The sequence below is a fragment of the Salvelinus fontinalis genome, chromosome 34, assembly GCF_029448725.1.
Source record: "Salvelinus fontinalis isolate EN_2023a chromosome 34, ASM2944872v1, whole genome shotgun sequence".
Classification (NCBI taxonomy): domain Eukaryota; kingdom Metazoa; phylum Chordata; class Actinopteri; order Salmoniformes; family Salmonidae; genus Salvelinus; species Salvelinus fontinalis.
In genome coordinates, this window is record NC_074698.1 from 34,460,165 (window position 1) to 34,481,427 (window position 21,263).

The 21,263-nt window shown below is 44.3% G+C and overlaps 2 protein-coding genes across 2 annotated transcripts; one reads left to right on the forward strand and one right to left on the reverse strand.

Moving 5' to 3' along the window:
• The first annotated feature begins 319 nt into the window (after positions 1-319).
• LOC129833764 (metalloproteinase inhibitor 2-like) lies at positions 320-3,702 on the forward strand. The gene is made up of 5 exons (XM_055898566.1): positions 320-596; positions 1,780-1,850; positions 2,646-2,739; positions 3,055-3,179; positions 3,324-3,702. The coding sequence occupies exons 1-5, from the start codon at positions 467-469 to the stop codon at positions 3,477-3,479; spliced, it is 576 nt and encodes a 191-aa protein (XP_055754541.1). The 5' UTR covers positions 320-466; the 3' UTR covers positions 3,480-3,702.
• Positions 3,703-14,885: 11,183 nt separating this feature from the next.
• Positions 14,886-20,645, reverse strand: LOC129833767 (metalloproteinase inhibitor 2-like). Its single transcript, XM_055898568.1, has 5 exons — positions 20,367-20,645; positions 19,091-19,161; positions 18,406-18,508; positions 15,294-15,415; positions 14,886-15,142 (listed from the first exon to the last, which is right to left on the reverse strand). Exons 1-5 carry the CDS (start codon positions 20,494-20,496, stop codon positions 15,017-15,019), a joined length of 552 nt encoding a protein of 183 aa, XP_055754543.1. The 5' UTR covers positions 20,497-20,645; the 3' UTR covers positions 14,886-15,016.
• Between the last annotated feature and the right edge of the window lie 618 nt (positions 20,646-21,263).

The following is a 21,263-nucleotide window of genomic DNA, read 5'->3' on the forward strand; positions in this document are numbered from 1 at the left end:
CATTGCCTGGGTCAAGTGAACTGACCAGTTGGGCAAGTTGAGCCTGCTCTAAAGTTGCCCCCAGGTGACAAAAATAAATACATGAAAAAAACAAAGCTATAAGGAATTCCAGTAGGTGTAGCTTAACACAGATATTTCTGGTTCATCCCCATTGTTTAAGTGAAATGCGGACAATTTATGACATTTATTGCAGAGCCATTTAGTGCAGAGCCTGCTCTGTGGTTGTCCAATAAACAGGAGATTGCAGTTAAGGATTAATAGAGGGATCAGCCTACCACTGGCTTGGTTCTAACTGCTGGGAGGAGCTCACAGCCTGCAATAAAAGCCGGTTGATTCAATGTAGTACATAGAAGGCTTGGAGGTTTTCGCGCAGTAATAATCTGAACTGTCGTAGGGGTTAACGGTGTCCTTTAACGCAATATTGTTTTCTTCTATAGCGTGGACAGTAAAATAATTTGTTTCTAAAATGACTTGGTCCGTAAGTAGTTGTTTCATTACTCTGGTCGTTCTGTTCCTCTGGCGGGTCGATGAAATCGCAGAAGCTTGTACTTGCATGATTGTACATCCTCAACGTGCTTTTTGTAATGCAGACGTCGGTAAGACATTTCTGACTTGTGTAGTTTCTCTTCACATGTTGGTAGGCTGCCTACTACACCGTATCAATGCGCATCATGCAACAATGTTATGAATTCAGTCGTAATTATTTTCAGGACATGATCACTAGGCCTATATTTACATCTTCTCGCAAGTATTTACATTAAGTCGGTAACAATATGGGCTACAGCTGAAGTGTATTCATTACAGAAACGTTTGCCACTTAAGAACCAAGTGAAACGGTGAGGGACCGACCTGAATTTTTATAACAAACTCTCGTTTGCGTTTTCTGTCTGGCTCAAACGGTTCTGTTGCAAATCGTTTTGTAACAGAATCTGCTTGACGATTACACCCGCGGGAATGACACCACTCTGATCCCTGAGGACTGGTTCCCCATCCTTGCTCTAGGCTTAAAGATGACTGACTTGTCAAACGAAATGTTCCACATGATATTATCCAACGCCTCACATACTTGATTTTTTTTACAGAACTTGTCAGAATAAGTTAGGCCTACATGGCAAATGGACTATGCTACATTTCTAGGCTGTCACACTTCTGTAAACTCTACTCACTAATTCAGGGTTTGGCTCTATCTCGCAGATAGGTTGGTTAACGGTTAATTTTATAAATTAGATTTTATTTATTTTATTTTGACATGTGCTGATAGTGGTGTTACCAGCAATTTATCAACTACGTGAGTAAAGGCACCCCGTATAAAATAGGTTAGTCACTGTAGAACATCAATACCGGAATTGTGAATTTTAAGTGTAATGGCACCTTTCATTCTACTTAAACCACTGATGCAGGGTGCTAGACAGCACTACATCATGAGCAGCTACTTGACCTTTTAGAGAAATGTACCTTGACTCAATTACTGTTAGTGTAGAGGTGTGATGACATGCAACATTCTTCGCTGGGGACAGTACCTGTTGAGTTTATGGGAAACATAAGTTAAGAAACTATTTGTGGTATATTCTCTAAAATTGAGTAACACTTGACATGAGAGTAAATTGTTTGAATGATGTCTTTGAGGGAGCAAGCTCTGTTGGTAGAGCATGGTGCTAAATCCTGTGACATCTTGGGTCTGTAATGGATTTAATGTTCTCTCAGATCCCTTAACACCCTGAAACCATCAGTCTGACTGACCAGTATACTGAAGGGAGTTAAACCATGTTTCTCTTCTAGTGATCAGGGCAAAGGTGGTTGGTGTGGAAGTTGTGTCTGGTAACACCAAGTATGACGTCCAACAGATCAAGGTATGATCAGCCTTTTTATTCAGTGGTTGTTCCTTCCTGCACTGAAACATTGACGCCCCCTGAACCCCAGTCTGACAGATGGTCCCAGTTTGGACCCAACCCTTAAATGTTTGAAGAGCTGGATAGGTATAAGCAGTGTAGTTGTGGAGCTTCCACCATTTATTTAAAGGGCTTATTTATAGAAATGGGTCATGCCTTTACCACTGAGCAAGAGGCATGTTTCAGTCAATGCTCCTACCAGTCCTAGACAATGGTGACATCATCTCTATGAATTCAGATGCCACTTCATTAAAGCAGTTAGATGCAGTTTATCATAGTGCTCTGCTCTTTATTATGGGTGACAGGTCTAGTACTCAACACTACATTCTCAACTAGGAAGTTGGTTGGCCCTGTTTGATGTCACGTAGGTTGACGCATTGCAATATTTTAATTTATTAATCCCTTTACAAAACCTCACTGTAACGAACAGCTTTACTTACCTTTAGACATGATTTACCATACCCGGTATAAGAGATGAATAACTTTGGAAAATTATTTCGGTCTTTACTCCATTAGGTAAAAACAAATTGTATTTGTGGAAAAAGTTGTAAAACTGTCTGCTACTTCTAGGGCAATTCAAAGTGTTGAGGACCTTATTACTGATGTGGTTATGACTGCTTCTGTTCTGCTTGTATTTTGATGTGTAATTCAGGGCTCCTCTGTAAACGAGACCAGTGAGATTAAGATGTCTGTGCCATATACATCAAACTGTATGTAGATGTTTGACTGATCTTTTCTCTCCTTGTGATTGGCTAGATGTTCAAAGGTCCTAACCAGGATATCCACGTCATCTTCACTGGAGGCCCGTGTCGCGCGTTTCTGGAAACCAACAAGGAGTATCTCTTAACAGGTGCGGTCCTCACTAGGTTACCCAAGTTCTATTGCCAGCACTGGTTAGAAATGCTTACAGCCTCATGGCCTACTATTACCTTCTCTACACTATATAATAACTAATGCATCACTTATTTATGAATAGCTCCGGGCTGCATAGGTACATTTTCCTGTTTCAGATTGCAGTTTCCCCCAGGGACAGATCTAGGCTCATTTCCCACAATCCTAACCATATGTGGAAAAAACTGATCCAAGTACATTGTCTAAGGCCAGCTTTACCCTACACCCCATTTTCCCTACAGCATATTGATGACTCCGTCTCCTTTGTCTGCAGGCCGGCTGAATACTGATGGAACAGTGCATGTAATAATGTGTGACTTCATTCATTCCTGGGAGGCTTTGAGTGACATGCAAATGAGGAGCTTGACTCTGCGCTACCAAAGCGGCTGCGATTGCACGGTGTGTTAATATTACTATGTTTTGTATGTTTACACGGCACACGTTCTTAGCACTCTGGTCATCATTGGCAAATGCAAGAGCTACATTATTTGGGTAATGATCAGTCAGTCATCTTGGTCTTTGTCTCCCTACTCCGATCCACAGATCATCCGCTGCACTTCCCTTCCCTGTCCGATCAGCACCTCAGATGAGTGCCTGTGGATGGACAATGGCCAAAGCAGACCCTGGGACAACATTGCTTGTATCAAGGGGGGTGATGGGTCCTGTTCCTGGTACAAGGGGATGGCACCGCCCAAGTAGTTTCTGGATATTGATGACCCCTAAACTCTACAGGCCATCTACTCACAGAAAAAAAAGCTACAAACCCAAATAATTATGAATTTAGAAAGTAGGGTTAACATTTACAAGACTTATATTGACTTGTCAGAGGACAGGTTGCAGGAAATGGTGTATGTGAAAGAGCGCAACAATCTTATGAAAATGTCACTTGTTGTAAAAGTACAATAAAAATGAACTACAAATATAGCGTTTCAAGTACTAATTTCTTCTGCCATTAATTTGCTTGTTTTAAACTGGAACCAAAGGCTTTATTGAACGTGGTCCTGGATTAGTTTGTCTAAACCAGGGCTTCAGCTTTGTCATTGACTAAATTAAACTCATTGTTTCTTCCTTTTATAAGATTAAATTCAGTTGGATGAATATTCAGCTGTTTCAGTGTCAGAACTAGAAAAAACTGACATGTCTGACTTGCTAACTGGTGGTACAATGCATTCGGGAAGTATTCCGATCCCCTTCTACCACATGTTAAGTTACAGCCTTATTCTAAAATTGATTAAATACAAGTTTATCTTCAGTCTACACACAAAGGCAAAAGGTTTAGCTTTTATTTGCCAATTTAACTAAAATCCCTTATTTATATAGGTATTCAGATCTTTTGCTATGAGAATCAAAATTGAGCTTGGGTGCATCCTGTCTTGGCTCATTCTTGATGTTGCTACAGCTTCATTGGAGTCCACCTACAGTAAATTCAATTGATCGGAAATTATTCCGAAAGGCACCCCTAAGGTCCCACAGTTGACTGGGGAAAAAAAAAAAAGAGGTCGACGGAATTGTCCGAGCTCCAAGGATTGTCGAGGCAAAGATGTGAGGAAGGATCCCAAAAAATGTCTGCAGCCTCGATGGTCCCCAAGTACACAACCTCCCTCGCTGGAAGAAGTCTGTAACCAAGATTCTTCAGCGCTGGCCACCCAGCCAAAAAGCACATTTGGGGGAGAAGGGCCTTGGTCAGGGAGGTGACAAAGAACCCGATGGTCGCTCCAGAGTTCCTCTGTGGAGAAGGACAACCATCTCTGCAGCAATCCACCAATCAGTCCTTTATGGTAGTGGCCAGACCGAATCCACTCGGTAGAAGGCAGATTACAGCCTGATGGAAGTGTACCTAAAGGCACCTGAAATCAAGATTTACTCTGGCCTAAATTCCAAGTGTCACATCTGGAGGAAACCTGGCACCATACCTACAATGTGGGTTGTTTTTCAGCGGCAGGGAATGGGAGACTAGTCGGAAACAAGGGAAAGATGAACTGAGCAAAGTACAGAGATCCTTGATGAAAGCACAAGTCTGAGGTCCTGAGCAGGTTAAGGTTCACCTTCCAACAGGACAACCACCCTAAGCATACAGCCAAGACAACGCAGGACTTCGGGACAAGTGGCCCAGCCAGAGCCCGGACTTGAACATTGTAATATTTGTGTTGTGGAGAAATAACAAGGCAGGAGACGGGAGTACAGTTAGTTTTCGTTTAGTCAAAACCTCCTCGTGCTCTACAGTTCTCCCGGGCACACTAGTGCGCATGTGCATTTCCTATTAGGTGTAGTAACGTACACTGTCGTAATACATCACTGCTTAGTAACAGCATAGTAACTAATATAAACAGATGTAGATCCCAGATACTACACTCCTCCCCCATAGTGTTTAACTCCCAGAGAACAAGGTAAATATGTTAGGGAACTACTAATGCAATATCTGAACAATGCATTCTTAACATTTTTCAACTACTGGGTTGAAGCAGACTTTTCAGAGCCCAGCACAAATCCAGGGGATTATTCTGCCCCGAAGATGGAGTTTGTGTCCTAATAACTAACCCAGGTAATGTCCTTTTTCTTTCCTTTTATCTAGGACATATTAAAGTGTTTGTTTGTTTTACTGTCTGTTACCTCAAACAGCTCAACTCACAGGTCAAGCTTTTGAGGTGCCTTTCGCTGTCGAATAGGATATCTCCACTCCTCCTGGGCTTCCGGTGGTGGGCCAGGTTCGGGTGGAAGGTCAGGCTCTGTCTCTCCCGTACGTCCACAGTCAGGAGAATAGTCCTGGGGGTCGTTATTGTTCTCTCGGCGTGTCTCTGCTGGGGCGTTGGACCGTAGCAGATGATCCACATGAACGTTGACCTGGCGATGACCAATTTGGACTTGGTAAGTCAAAGGTCCTTTGCGTTGCAAGATCACACCTGAGTTCCACAGGCTCTTGGGGTGTCTGAAATCACGTACCATCACCCTCTCTCCCTCTTTGAATTCTCTGACAGTCTTTGAGTGTCTGTCATGAGCTTTCTTCTGCTGTAGCTGGTGCTTTGCCACAGTGCTTGACAAGTCTGGTTTCAACAATGTCAGGCGGGTACGTGGTTGGCGTCTCAGAAACAGTTCAGCTGGTGTACATTCCGTTACTGTGTGTGGTGTGTTACGGTAAGTAAACAGGAACCGGGGAAGCCTTAGGTGGGTGGGCACAGACTGAACCTCGAGTCTAGTCCAGGCCTTCTTAAAGGTTTGCACGGCTCTTTCCGCTGCTCCGTTTGATGCCGGATGGTAAGGTGGTGACCGGATGTGCCTTACCCCATTGTTCTTGAGAAACATTTCAAAATCGTTTGACGTGAAAGGAGGGCCATTGTCCGATACGAGCTCCTTGACTAGTCCAAAGGATGCGAACAGGTGTCTGAGAAGATTGATGGTCTTCTCAGCTGTGGTCAGTTGAGTAGGGAACACTTCCATCCACTTGGAATGGACATCGACGACAACAAGGAAATGTTGCTTGTCAATCTCGGCGTAATCCACATGGATGCGTTCCCAAGGTGTCGCAGCCCAGGACCATGGATGAAGAGGTGCAGCAGCAGGCTTGTTGCGAACAGCTTCACAAGGTGAGCAGTGGCCTACATGCTGTTGAATGTCCTGATCCAGTCCAGGCCACCACAGATAACTGCGAGCGAGTGCTTTCATTCGAGTGATCCCTGGATGTCCCTCATGCAGGTCAGATAGCAGTCTCCTCTGGAATTTGTGAGGTACCACCACCCTTGATCCCCACAGAACACATCCTTGATCAGTGGACAACTGGTCTTTCTTGTCGATGAATGGACAAAGGTTATCGTCATTTACGAAGTTTGGCCAACCTCCTAATGTTAAGTCCAAGACTTTGGAAAGCACTGGATCTTTCCTTGTTTCCTCTGCTATGTCTGAAGCAGATATGGGCAGTTCGTCAATGAGAGAGATCTGGAAGACTGCTCTATCATCTTCACTGTCGGAGTCACTATTGCATGGTAGTCTTGATAGTGCATCTGTATTTGCGTGATCACTGGATCGTCTGTACTCAATCTCGTAGTCGTAGGCTAACAATATCAGAGCCCAACGTTGCATTCGAAGTGCAGCAAGGGTTGGTATAGCTGATTTAGGTCCAAGGATGGCCAACAGAGGCTTGTGATCTGTCAGCAGTTGGAACTTCCTTCCGTACAGGTATTTGTGAAACTTCTTCACTCCGAATATTATGCTCAGGGCTTCCTTCTCAATTTGAGCATAATTTTTCTCACTTGGTGACAGAGTCCGTGATGCAAATGCAATAGGGTGTTCTTCACCTGACGATAGAACATGTGAGATGACGGCTCCTACTCCGTATGGAGATGCATCACACGCGAGTCTCAGCTTCATCTCTGTGTTGTAGTGGGCAAGCCACTTGCTCTTTAGCAGACGCTGTTTGCAAGTCTTGAATGCTTCTTCGCATTGTGGGGACCAATCCCACTTTATATCGGCCTGCAGCAGTTGGTGAAGCGGATGCAACAATGTGGACAAGTTTGCCACAAACTTTCCGTAATAGTTCAGGAGCCCCAAAAATGACCTCAGCTCTGAGATATTTGTGGGTGCTGGTGCGTTTACAATTGCTTCCACCTTGCTGTTGGTTGGGTGCAGGCCTTGTGCATCAATCTTGTATCCGAGATACTCCACTGAGTCCTGGAGAAACTCACACTTGCTGCGTTTCATTCTCACTCCGTATTTCTCCAGTCTTGACATCACTTTGTCCAGCACTACAAGGTGCTCTCCAATGGTTGGTGCTGACACGAGGATGTCGTCCATGAAGCACACAACGTTGTCTATACCGTCCAAGATCTGATCCATTGTGTGTTGGAATATCGCTGGAGCTGTCGAGATTCCATAGGCCAAGCGATTGAATCTGAATAGCCCCTTGTGTGTATTGATGGTCAGATACTGTTCTGACTCCGGATCCAGCTTCAGTTGCTGATAAGCGAATGCCAGGTCCAGCTTACTGAAAACCTTCCCACCAGCTAGAGTGGCAAACAGATCTTCAGCGTTTGGTAGTGGATATTCCTCTGGTAGTATGCAGCGATTTACTGTGACCTTGTAGTCACCACACATTCTGACGGTCTTGTCTTTCTTTGGGACTACAACAATCGGAGCGGCCCAGTCACTCCTCGCTACTTTCGTGATTATGTTATTCTTCTGTAGGCGGTCCAGTTCCTTCTCTACTGCTTCCTTAAGAGCATAGGGAACTGGACGTGGTTTGTGAAAGATAGGCTTGGTTCCTTCTTGCACTCTGACTTTTGCTGTGAAGTCTTGTATTTCGCCGTAGCCATCTTTGAAAAGTTCTTTGTGCTTCTCCAGCATGTTAGTGAGTGTAGCTTGACTCACTGGTTTGTCCTTTCTCAGACTGAAGATTTCTCCCCAGTTCAACTTGATCTTTTGTAGCCAGTTTCTGCCTAGCAAGGCTGATTTTTCTCTTTTAACAATGACAAGCGGTAGCGTCCACTCCTTCCCCTCATACTGGACTGGTACCTGGATCTGCCCTAACACAGGAATAGTGTCACCAGTGTATGAAGAAAGGCGGATGGACGCTGGCTGAAGAGGGCACTCTTTCAGTTTTTCTTTGTAGAGTCTCTCTGGAACCAGAGATACAGACGCTCCGGTGTCCAGCTGCATTTTTACCGGTTTTCCCGCTAACTCCATGTTGAGATAGATTCCATCTTTTGTTGTTGAGCTGTGTACACTGTGGACAGTACTTTGTGCGCTCTTGCTGTGCGTTTTGAGGCTTTACACACTTTCTGTAAATGTCCAACCTTTCCACAATTGTGGCACTTTACATTTTGGAATCGACATTCACTGTGCTGATGATTATCTCCCCCACATCTGTAGCAAGTTGGCTTAGACCTTTGAGATGTGGGCTGCTTTTTTCTTGTGTAACCTTGAGGACGGAACTGAGAAAAGTGTGACTTTTGTGAGCCTTTTTCACCACGTGCATCACTGACCTTGTGAACACCTTTCTGACGTTCTGCATATCCCGATAGCTCAATAGTATCCCTGTGGGCAAGCTCGAGTCCAAGTGCGATATCACAGGCTTTCCGAAAGGTCAGGTCCTTCTCTGACAGAAGCCTTCTGTGATATGCTTCACCTGTGAGACCACATACAAACTTGTCTCGAAGAGCATCATCAAGAAATTGTGCAAACTCACATGTACTTGCCAGCCTTTTCAAAGCAAGGATGTAGTCAGCCACGGTTTCCCCTTGACTCTGGTGACGTTGGTAAAATCTGAAACATTCTGCAATGAGAATTGGCTTAGGCTTGAAATGCCTTGAAAGAGTATCAGTCAGTTCTGCATAGGTCAACTCCACTGCTTTTATTGGTTCAATGAGACCTTTCAGCAATCCATACTCAGTTGGACCCAAAACACTGAGAAATACGTCTGCTTTCTTTTCATCTTTGATTTCATTTGCAGCCAGACAACGCTCAAAACGCTCCAAATAGGAATCAAAATCCTCTTTTGTAGCCTCAAACTCCGGTACTCGACTAATGGTTGCCATTTTCACAGTTAATTGTTCAGTTTCCTTATTCCTTGTATTCCTTAATTTTCATCTAATTCTTCACTTCAGAAGTTTCTGCAATTACTTCGTTCACTGCACTCATTTGTAATAATGTACACACCGTGTTACGTTCCTTCTTCCTTTTTTTTCTTTCTTGATAATATTTCTCCACTGAGATCGCCTAATTTCAATGGGTTCAATGACAGTTCTTTTTATTTTACCACCAGAGGGCAGTGTCGCTATTCTGGACTCCAATAGTCTTGCTACTTGGCAGCTCCTGAACACTGTACCTGCTAGCAGTGCTTAGCCTTTTTTTACTGGCGAAAGAAAATAAAAAATAACTGACGAATTACGTAATTATTTTGAGTTTCATTACTAACGCAACATTCTTCCCTTCAAGCAATGTCCGTTAAAGAAGTTTAACCACCTCGTCGCCACTGTAATATTTGTGTTGAGGAGAAATAACAAGGCAGGAGACGGGAGTACAGTTAGTTTTCCTTTAGTCAAAACCTCCTCGTGCTCTACAGTTCTCCCGGGCACACTAGTGCGCATGTGCATTTCCTATTAGGTGTAGTAACGTACACTGTCGTAATACATCACTGCTTAGTAACAGCATAGTAACTAATATAAACAGATGTAGATCCCAGATACTACAAACTTGATCTAACATCTCTGGAGAAACCTGAAAATAGCTGTGCAGCGACGCTCCCCATTCAACCTGACAGCGCTTGAGAGGATCTGCAGATTGAGGAAGGAGTAAGAGTAAGGCTGTAATGTAACAAAATGTGGAAAAAGTCTGAACTTGCCGAATGCAGTGTACATGTCCCGCGTTCAACCACTTATCAAGTCAGAAGTTTCCTAATTCTGACTAGCATGTGAACGTGTCACTAGACAGTACTCTGATATTGTATATATTATTTACGGTTAGGAAACTGTCAGCTGGAATAAGTGTTGAGGTCCTTTACGCACAAAATATTGGGAAATAAAAATACTGAAATTTTACATTTAATTAATTAAATATTGGAAGATGATGTGTACAATAGGTAAATGACAGAGTTGTTTGGATAAGGGAATTGTAAATATAAATGACAAATGTTTAAGATCTATTTTAACTTAAGATTGCTCAAGACCAATTTGAAGCCAGTAATAAGGCAGCAAACCGAAGCATATCACCTTCTCCAAAGTGAAGTTTATGAAATGTTGGCCTTTTAATTAAAACTGCTACGGGATCATTGTCCCTCCCGCGGGACGGTTTAGCTAACGTAGGCCAATGCGATTAGCATGAGGTTATAAGTAACAAGAACATTTCCCAGGACATAGACATATCTGATATTGCCAGACAAATTACATTATTGTTAATCTAACTGCACTGTCCAATTTCCAGTAGCTATTACAGTGAAAGATTACCATGGTATCGTTTGAAGAGAGTGAACAGTTATGAACTTGATAAGTTATTAATAAACCAATTAGGTACATTTGGGCTGTCCTGATACATTTTGAGCAGAAATGCAATGGTTCATTGGATCAGTCTAAAACGTTGCACACACTGCTGCTATCTAGTGGCCAAAATCTAAATTGCATCTGGGCTGGAATTAAACATTATGGCCTTTGTCTTGCATTTCAAAGATGATTGTACAACAACAAAAATACTTTTTTCTTTGCATTATCTTTTACCAGATCTAATGTGTTATATTCTCCTACATGCATTTCACATTTCCACAAACTTAAGTGTTTCCTTTCAAATGGTATCAAGAATATGCATTTCCTTGCTTCAGGTCCTGAGCTACAGTCAGTTAGATTTGGGTATGTCATTTTAGGCGAAAATTGGGGAAAAGGGGCGGATCCTTAAGAGGTTTTAACAAATTACATTTGGAGACCGAAGCTATAGGCTTCTGTAGCCATGCGCAAATGACAGTATAAATCGGGTCAAATGCATTAAAATATCATTTTATTTAACATTCTGGCCTGTAGAGGTTGTGAGAGGAAACTTTCCTGATTCAAACTCAAATTTCAATGTTCACCCAGGACGGAGTGTTCAAGCACGACTCCAACTCAATCAAATTTGCTGACTACACAACAGCGGTAGGCCTGATTACAAACAGCGAAGAGGCAGCCTACAATGCAAGCATGGGGCGATGGCGCTGAAGGCAGCAGGGCCGCGGGGAGCCTAGTGCAGTCTTTTCCAACTCTGACTCCCGAGTTCCTCAAACAGTACACATTTTTATTGTAATCCTGGACAAGCAAACCTGATTCAACTTGTCAACCTATCATCAAGCCCTCAATGAGCTGACTGTCCAGGGCTACATCTAAAATGTGTACTGTTGGGGGTCCTCCATGACCAGGGTTGGGAACACTGGCCTAGTGGTTAGTGTGGCCAGTAACCGAAAGGTCGTTGGTTGGAATAACTGAGCTGTCTCTGTGCCCTTGTACATGGCACTTAACTCGATTTGCTCCAGGGACAAGCATACTAATATCACTGACCTTCTAAAATCACATTTCACTGCACCTATCTGGTGAAAAGTACAAACATTTTTGTGGGGGAAAAACTGAACTTTGTTACAATCAGGAGAAAACAAATTGCCTCACCACTGGGACTTTTGACACCTCTTACCAATCAGATTCTGGGATATCACAGGTTGTTCATGGCGCACGGAAAGTCTAGAAAGCTGAGTGCTGCTATTATTTTAACGGGAAAGAACTCACTCCAGATACACTTCTGTAAGGAGTTTATGCTTGTGTAACAGCCTAGAATGGGGGTTTAAAACCTACAGCTGCCTATGCCAACACGGCATATCCTACACATATAGCAAACCCTTGCAATACAATCTTAACAAATAAAGCTGGCCAAAATGTATACAATGTTCTCTGCAATTAGATAAGTTTGATTTCTAAACCAGATGAGTTCTCAAATGTCAGAAGCTGCCCAATACGTTGGTGGGTACGCATAGTGGCTTCATACTTAACTTTACCATGCTTAGAGAAATGTCTGATTTGTTCCCCCATCTACCAATTACTGCCCTTTTAGAAGGCTTTCAAAAAGTTCCCTGGTCTTTGAAGGTCTGCTAAATGACTGAAATGTATGGACTAGTCATCCCACTAAAGAACATTACAGAATGAGTCCGAGTTGTTTATTGGTCAACGTCATTATAGGTAAAGCCCTGGTTTAGACCTAACTACTAAAGGGACACATGTTGAATGTTCCAGATAGACATGCCATTAGAGCCAACATGATTCCTTTCTTCCTGATTCTGCCTCCTCAACCCTCCTCTCCTCCCTTTCTGCATCCTTTGACTCTCTATGTCCCCTATCCTCCAGGCCGGCTCGGTCCTCCCCTCCTGCTCCGTGGCTCGACGACTCATTGCGAGCTCACAGAACAGGGCTCCGGGCAGCCGAGCGGAAATGGAGGAAAACTCGCCTCCCTGCGGACCTGGCATCCTTTCACTCCCTCCTCTCTACATTCTCCTCTTCTGTCTCTGCTGCTAAAGCCAATTTCTACCACTCTAAATTCCAAGCATCTGCCTCTAACCCTAGGAAGCTCTTTGCCTCCTGAATCCTCCTCCCCCCTCCTCCCTCTCTGCTGATGACTTCGTCAACCATTTTGAAAAGAACGTCGACGACATCCGATCCTCGTTTGCTAAGTCAAACGACACCGCTGGTTCTGCTCACACTGCCCTACCCTGTGCTTTGACCTCTTTCTCCCCTCTCTCTCCAGATGAAATCTCGCGTCTTGTGCCGGCCGGCCGCCCAACAACCTGCCCGCTTGACCCTATCCCCTCCTCTCTTCTCCAGACCATTTCCGGAGACCTTCTCCCTTACCTCACCTCGCTCATCAACTCATCCTTGACCGCTGGCTACGTCCCTTCCGTCTTCAAGAGAGCGAGAGTTGCACCCCTTCTGAAAAAACCTACACTCGATCCCTCCGATGTCAACAACTACAGACCAGTATCCCTTCTTTCTTTTCTCTCCAAAACTCTTGAACGTGCCGTCCTTGGCCAGCTCTCCTGCTATCTCTCTCAGAATGACCTTCTTGATCCAAATCAGTCAGGTTTCAAGACTAGTCATTCAACTGAGACTGCTCTTCTCTGTGTCACTCCGCACTGCTAAAGCTAACTCTCTCTCCTCTGCTCTCATCCTTCTAGACCTATCGGCTGCCTTCGACACTGTGAACCATCAGATCCTCCTCTCCACCCTCTCCGAGCTGGGCATCTCCGGCGCGGCCCACGCTTGGATTGCGTCCTACCTGACAGGTCGCTCCTACCAGGTGGCGTGGCGAGAATCTGTCTCCGCACCACGTGCTCTCACCACTGGTGTCCCCCAGGGCTCTGTTCTAGGCCCTCTCCTATTCTCGCTATACACCAAGTCACTTGGCTCTGTCATATCCTCACATGGTCTCTCCTATCATTGCTATGCAGACGACACACAATTAATCTTCTCCTTTCCCCCCTCTGATAACCAGGTGGTGAATCGCATCTCTGCATGTCTGGCAGACATATCAGTGTGGATGACGGATCACCACCTCAAGCTGAACCTCGGCAAGACGGAGCTGCTCTTCCTCCCGGGGAAGGACTGCCCGTTCCATGATCTCGCCATCACGGTTGACAACTCCATTGTGTCCTCCCAGAGTGCTAAGAACCTTGGCGTGATCCTGGACAACACCCTGTCGTTCTCAACTAACATCAAGGCGGTGACCCGATCCTGTAGGTTCATGCTCTACAACATTCGCAGAGTACGACCCTGCCTCACGCAGGAAGCGGCGCAGGTCCTAATCCAGGCACTTGTCATCTCCCATCTGGATTACTGCAGCTCGCTGTTGGCTGGGCTCCCTGCCTGTGCCATTAAACCCCTACAACTCATCCAGAACGCCGCAGCCCGTCTGGTGTTCAACTTTCCCAAGTTCTCTCACGTCACCCCGCTCCTCCACTGGCTTCCAGTTGAAGCTTGCATCCGCTACAAGACCATGGTGCTTGCCTACGGAGCTGTGAGGGGAACGGCACCTCCGTACCTTCAGGCTCTGATCAGGCCCTACACCCAAACAAGGGCACTGCGTTCATCCACCTCTGGCCTGCTCGCCTCCCTACCTCTGAGGAAGTACAGTTCCCGCTCAGCCCAGTCAAAACTGTTCGCTGCTCTGGCACCCCAATGGTGGAACAAACTCCCTCACGACGCCAGGTCAGCGGAGTCAATCACCACCTTCCGGAGACACCTGAAACCCCACCTCTAAGGAATACCTAGGATAGGATAAAGTAATCCTTCTAACCCCCCCCCCCCCCTTAAAAGAGTTAGATGCACTATTGTAAAGTGGTTGTTCCACTGGATATCATAAGGTGAATGCACCAATTTGTAAGTCGCTCTGGATAAGAGCGTCTGCTAAATGACTTAAATGTAAATGTAAGACAGTTTGTTCTTCATCTATAGAACATCGCATCTGAACTTCCTACATTACACCCTGCTTGATGCGTCAGGAAAACTGATCAATTTACATGTATAACCATAGACAACAGAGCACCATTTGAGGTTTGATAACAGCTTTGGTTCCAGTTAAAAAGCAACAAATTAATGGCAGAAGAAATGAACACAGTGCTATGTGTGATTTGTTTATTCTACAAGAAGTGACCAGTAAGACGTGTTGGTTCATTTAAATCTACACATTTGCAGCTTTGTCATCTAGAGTCACTGAGCGGATGGCTTGTAGAGTACAGGAGTCTCCAATATCTATGAACTACTGCCAAGCACAAGACCCATTACTCTCGATACAGGCAAGGTTTTGGCCATTGTTAGTCCCCCAGTCCATCCACAGGCATGCATCTGTGGTGCTGATCGGACAGGGGAGAGAATGATCTGTGGAGCAGAGAGACCAAGATCACTGAATTATCCCAATACTCTAGCTCATTGATTTAGCCAATGTGACCAGAGTAATATACTCCCTTTTAGAAAATGTGCTGTGTAAATAATGGTGTACAGTAATATGACTATAATTCCCATCACACACCTTGCAATCGCAGCCGCTTTGGTAGCGGTGAGTTAAGCTGTTCTTTTGCGCAGCACTCACGTCCTCCCAGGGCGGATTATAGCCACACAGTGTTACATGCATCCTTCCAGTCTCCAGCTTGCCTACAGACAGAGGAGATGGAGTCAATGTACCATGGGGAAAACATGGTGTAGGGTACTGTTGCCCCTAGATGCTGATCTTGGCTCAGTTTAGCATTTGTTCCACTAATGGTTAGGATTGGGATACATTCCTGGGTATAACTTACCACTGGAGCGTGAAGACATACTGATGCAGCCCAGAACAGAGATCTCATCATAAGTGTACATACTAGTAATAAGTAATGCATTAGTTGTACACATTTCCAGTGCCTATAGAAAGTCTAAGTCCATTGAACTTATCACATTGTTTCCAAGTTACGCAATACCACTGAACAGAAATATAAATGGAAACTCAGGAAAATATATATCCTCACTGTCAACTGTTTATTTTCTGCAAACTTAACAGGTTTAAATATTTGTATAAACATAAGACTCTACAACTGAGACAAACTGAACAAGTTCCACAGATATGGGACTAGCATAAATGGAATAATGTGGGGGGGTCAAAATCAAAAGTCAGGATCTGGTGTGGCCACCAACTGCATTAAGTACTGCAGTGCAGCTCATGGACTGCACCAGATTTGCCAGTTCATTCTGTGAGATATTACACTTCCACCAAGGCCCCGGACATTTCTGAGGGGGAAATGGCTCTAGCCCTCCAATCCAACAGGCCTCAGATGTGCTCAATGGGATTGAGATCCGGGCTCATTGCTGGCTATGGTAGAACACGGACATTCCTGTCTTTCAGGAAATCACACAGAACAAGCAGTATGGCTGGTGTCATTGTCATGCTGGAGAGTCATGTCGGGAAAAGCCTGCAGAAAGGGTACCATACGAGGGAGGAGGATGACTTCCCTGTAACACACAGCGTTGAGATTGCCTGAAATGACAAGGTCAGTCCGATGACACCCCAGACCATGACGGACCCTCCACCTCGATCCAGAGTACAGGCCTCGGTGTAACGCTCATTCCTGCCACAATAAACGCAAAGCCGACCATCACCCCTGGTGAGACAAAACCGTGACTCATCAGTGAAAGAGCACTTTTTGCCAGTACTGTCTGGTTCAGCAACAGTGGGTTTGTGCCCATAGGCGACGTCGTTGCCAGCGAGGACCTGCCTTACAGCAGGCCTACAAGCCCTCAGTCCAGCCTATTACAGACAGTCAGAACACTGATGGAGGGATGGTGCGTTTCTGGTGTAACTCGGGCAGTTGTTGCCATCCTGTATCTGTCCAGCAGGTGTGATGTTCGGATGTACTGATCCTGTGCAGGTGTTATTACACGTCGTCTGCCACTGCGAGAAAAATCAGCTGTCCGTCCTGTCTTAGGCGTCTCAGTACAGCCGGTGCAATTTATTGCCCTGACCACATCTGCAGTTCTCTTGCCTCCCTGCAGCATGCCTAAGGCACATTGACGCAGATGAGCAGGGACCCTGGGCATCTAATCAATGTTTTTCCCCCTCCAGAGTCAGTAGAAAGGGCACTAAAGAGGCCTATGTTTTCGTAACTGTGACCTTAATTGCCGACCATCTGTAAGCTGTGTGTCATAACGACCGTTCCACAGGTTAATTAATTCATTGTTTACGGTTCATTGAAGCATGGGAAACAGTGTTTACACCCTTTACAATGAAGATCTGTTAAGTCATTTGGATTTTTACGAATTCTCTTTGAACGACAGGGTCCTGAAAAAGGGACGTTTCTTTTTTTGCTGAGTTTATCGTGTCGGTTCCATGTTTCAAGAGTCAAAATAAAATATGGCAGAAATTTTCCTAACACACAGAATCACTGCACAGGTGCACCTTGTGCTGGGGACAATAAAAGGCCACTAAAATGTGCAGTTGTCACAGTGCCACAGATTTCTCAAGTTGAGGGAGCATGCGATTGGCATGCTGACTGCAGGAAAGTCCACAGAGATGTTGCCAGAGAATTTAATGTTTATTTCTATATAAGCCACTTCTGTTTTAGAGAATTTGCCCTTCATCCGCCGCCATCACCTCATGTTGCAGCATTATAATGCATGGTCCCATGTCGCAAGGATCTTCCCATAATTCCTGGAAGCTGATCATTTCCCACTTCCTCCATAGGAAGAAATGTAACCCATTGAGCATATTTGAGATGCACTGGTTCGAAGTCTTCCAGTTCCAGCCATATCCAGCACCTTCGAGCGGGACAACATGCCACAAGCTACAGCCTAAACTATGAGTAGGTGATGTGCTGCGCTGCATGAGGCAAATGTTGGTTATATCAGAAACTCTGATCCACGGCCCTAGATTTGTTTTTAAGGTACAGTATCTCCGACCAACAGATTAAAATCTGTATTCCCAGTCATGTGAAATCCATAGATTAGGGCCTAATGAATATATTTCAATTTACTGATTTGCTTATATGAATTTTACATGTAAAAATTTTAGAAGCTGTGGCATTGATATTTTTGTTCAGGAGGTTAAAAACCTGAGACTCTTAACACGTAACATGTTGCGCTATATGATGCTCACAAGCTAATCAAGTCATTAGAAGGTAAGGGGTTCTTCTAAAGAGAAGATAATACTTTATTTATGAATGCTGTAATTAGCCTGGTGGTTAGAGCGTTGGACTAGTAACCAAAAGGCTGCAAGATCAAATTCCCGAGCTGACAAGGTAAAATTCTGCCGTTCTGCCCCTGAACAAAGCAGTTAACCCACTGTTCCTAGGCCGTCATTGAAAATAAGAATTTGTTCTTTAATGACTTGCCTAGTTACATAAAAGGTCATTTAAAAAAAAAGTGAAGTATTATCAAGTATTTGCTTTAGCAGACCTCAAGTTAACATTTGTCAATGAAACTCAATGCCAAAGTCTACATACAATTGTTTTATTGTAGCCCAGGTTATCCTGAAAATAGAAGTGGTAAAACACTGAGGCTAAATCTAAGGGCTGGACATGCAGATAAATGGAAAGCTGATTTGTGGGTGAGTCTCAGGACTGATGGGGTTAACCAGTGCTGGCAATAGAACTTGGGTAACGTATAGAGAAAAGCACCTGTGAAGAGATACTCCTTGTTGATTTCCAGAGTCACACCGCATGCTGCTGGGGATGATGCAGTGTAGATGGCGTGGATAACCTGGTTTGGACATTTGAACATCTAGCCAATCACAAGGAGAGAAAGGATCTGTCAAACATCTACACATATAGTTTAGAACCTCACCAAGTACAGTTCTCAGCCAGTGTCAGTCTTCACCCTTTGATATTCACAGATCTGTAAGGTGCAAGCAGTCATGTATTCCAGTTACCACACCCAGCCTCAAGGACGGCTAGCTCATGTCTAAAGATTAGTAACCATGTAAGGCAGGCACAGTGGGAGTTTTAGTAGAAGGGCTTTATGAATTAAACACAGCAATGTAGCAACCTGTGACATCAGAGGGCCAACTATCTGGTAGAGAATGTAGTGATAGCTTTAATGAAGTGGCAGCTGAGTTCATATAGAGTATGTCAACAGACTTGGACCAACAGGAACATACACTGAACTACATTAATGCTTTAGGGAGAAGCATTATATACAAATAAACTCTTTCTTATGGTGGAAGCTCCACAACTGCACAGCTTATACCTATCCATATACTTAAGATCTGGAGCCAATTGGGACCATCTGTCAGACTGGGGTTCAGGGGGCTTCAATGTTTCAGTGCAGGAAGGAACAACCACTTAATAAAAAGGCTGATCATACCTTGATCTGTTGGACGTCATACTTGATCTCGTTAGACAAAGCTTTCTTGCCAACCACCTTCGCCCTGATCACTAGAAGAGGGAGAAAAGGTTTAACATTATAGAAATCTATTCCGGTATACTGGTCTGTCACACTGATGGTTTAAGGGTGATATGGATCAGAGAACAGTGTAGGATGCTTTTCAGACCCAAAGTTTTAAAGTCTATTCAGACTGTTTATGCATAAGTTAAGACTCAGTGTAACATTCTGGCTAGGTTTACACCAAAACAGATGACTAGTCCATTTCCCTCCTGGTCCTACATTCCTAGCGCTGGTCTCCTGCTTTTAATTTGACACACCTGGTTTAAGCATGCCCTCCGTAAATGATTGGTTCAGGTAGGAAGATGCAGCAGAGTGTCTGGTACAGTAGCTGCTGCTATACGATTATGCAATAGAACAGAACCTCAAGTCATTGGCACATGGACTCGACAAGGCGTCGAAAGCATTCCATAATTATGCCGGCCCATGTGGACTCCAATGCTTCCCACAGTTGTGTCAAGTTAACCGACTGTCCTTTGGGTGGTGGGCCATTCTTGATACACAAGAAACTTGTGAAAACCACAGCAGCGTTGCAGTTCTTCACACAAACCGGTGCGCCTGGCACCTACTACCATGCACCATTTAACGGCACTTCAATCTTTGGTCTTGCCCATTCACCCTCTGAATGGCACACATACACAAGCCATGTCTCAAGGCTTAAAAGCCTTCTAACCGGTCTACTCCCCTTCATCTACTCTGATTGGAGTGGATTGAACAAGTGACATCAATAAGGGATCATAGTTAACACCTGGCCAGTCCATGTCATGGAAAGAGCAGGTGTCCTTAATGTTTTGTAAACAGACCTCAATGTGTAGGCACACTATGCCTAAAGCAAAGCAGGGCTCTCGACCCTGTTCCTGGAGAACTGCCGTCCTATATGTTTCGCTCCAACCCTAATCTAGCGCACCTGATTCTAATAATTAGTTGGTTGATAAACTGACTCGGGTTCGTTACAAATGGGTTAGATTTAACATTTGAAGGAGCATAGCTCTCCAGGAACAGGGTTGAGAGCCCATATTACTGTCTCCTACTCAATTCTGTAAATAAGTGTGAGAAGATGTAAACAGGCTAAATGAGCATGTCCTAATTATTTATACTACGACCACAGAAAATACATTAAATGTTTACATGTTGCGTATTGATAGCTTCAACATGTGAAGAAAAGCTGAAAAGTGAAATATCGCCAAATTCGCCTTACCGATATCTGCATCGCAAAAAGCCTGTTGAGGATGCTGAGGGGAGCATTTGCAAGCATCTGCGATGTCTTCGACCCGCCAAAGGAATAGAACGAACAGAGTAAAGAAACAACTGCTTACATACCGAGTCATTTGGAAACGAATTATGGTTACACAAATATCACAAAAGGATCCGACTAATTGAAGTGTGAGGCGTAAATTACAATAAAACGTATTTCCCTTCGAGACTGTAACCAGAACGACGTATAACTCTCACAAATACTTTCCCCTCAACGTAGACATCCGCTATTTATTGCAGGCTGTGAGCTCCTCCCCCAGTCAGAACCCAGCCTATGGTAGGCTGAGCATTCAATTACTCCAGAACAGCAACCATTCATTAAAAAAAAACTAACTAATGGCTTAACCACAGGCTCAACATGCCTGCCTGCCATAAATTGGGGATGAAACTCAAATATCATTTTTTGTTTTGGGGGGGCTCCCGAGTGGTGCAGCGATCTAAGGCAATGCATCTCAGTGCTCGTGGTGTCACTACAGACCCTGGTTTGATTCCAGGCTGTATCACAATCTGGCCGTGATTGGGAGTACCATAGGGCGGCGCACAATTGGCCCAGCGTCCGGGTTTGGAAGGGTATACCGTCATTGTAAATAAGAATTGACCTAGTTAAATAAAGGTTCAATAATAAATTGTCTAAACTTACTGGACTTACTTAACGTTTTGTTGTTTTCAGTAAAAAAATAAAAACACCTGGGGACATTTCAGAGCAGGCTCAACTTGCCCAACTGCTCAGTTCACTTGCCCCTGTCATCCCATATATGAGATGAAAATGGCAGATTGTTGTTGATAAGCGCCTAAATTGGCTGTACAGTAACACACAATACTTGACATAAGAGCTCAGGTT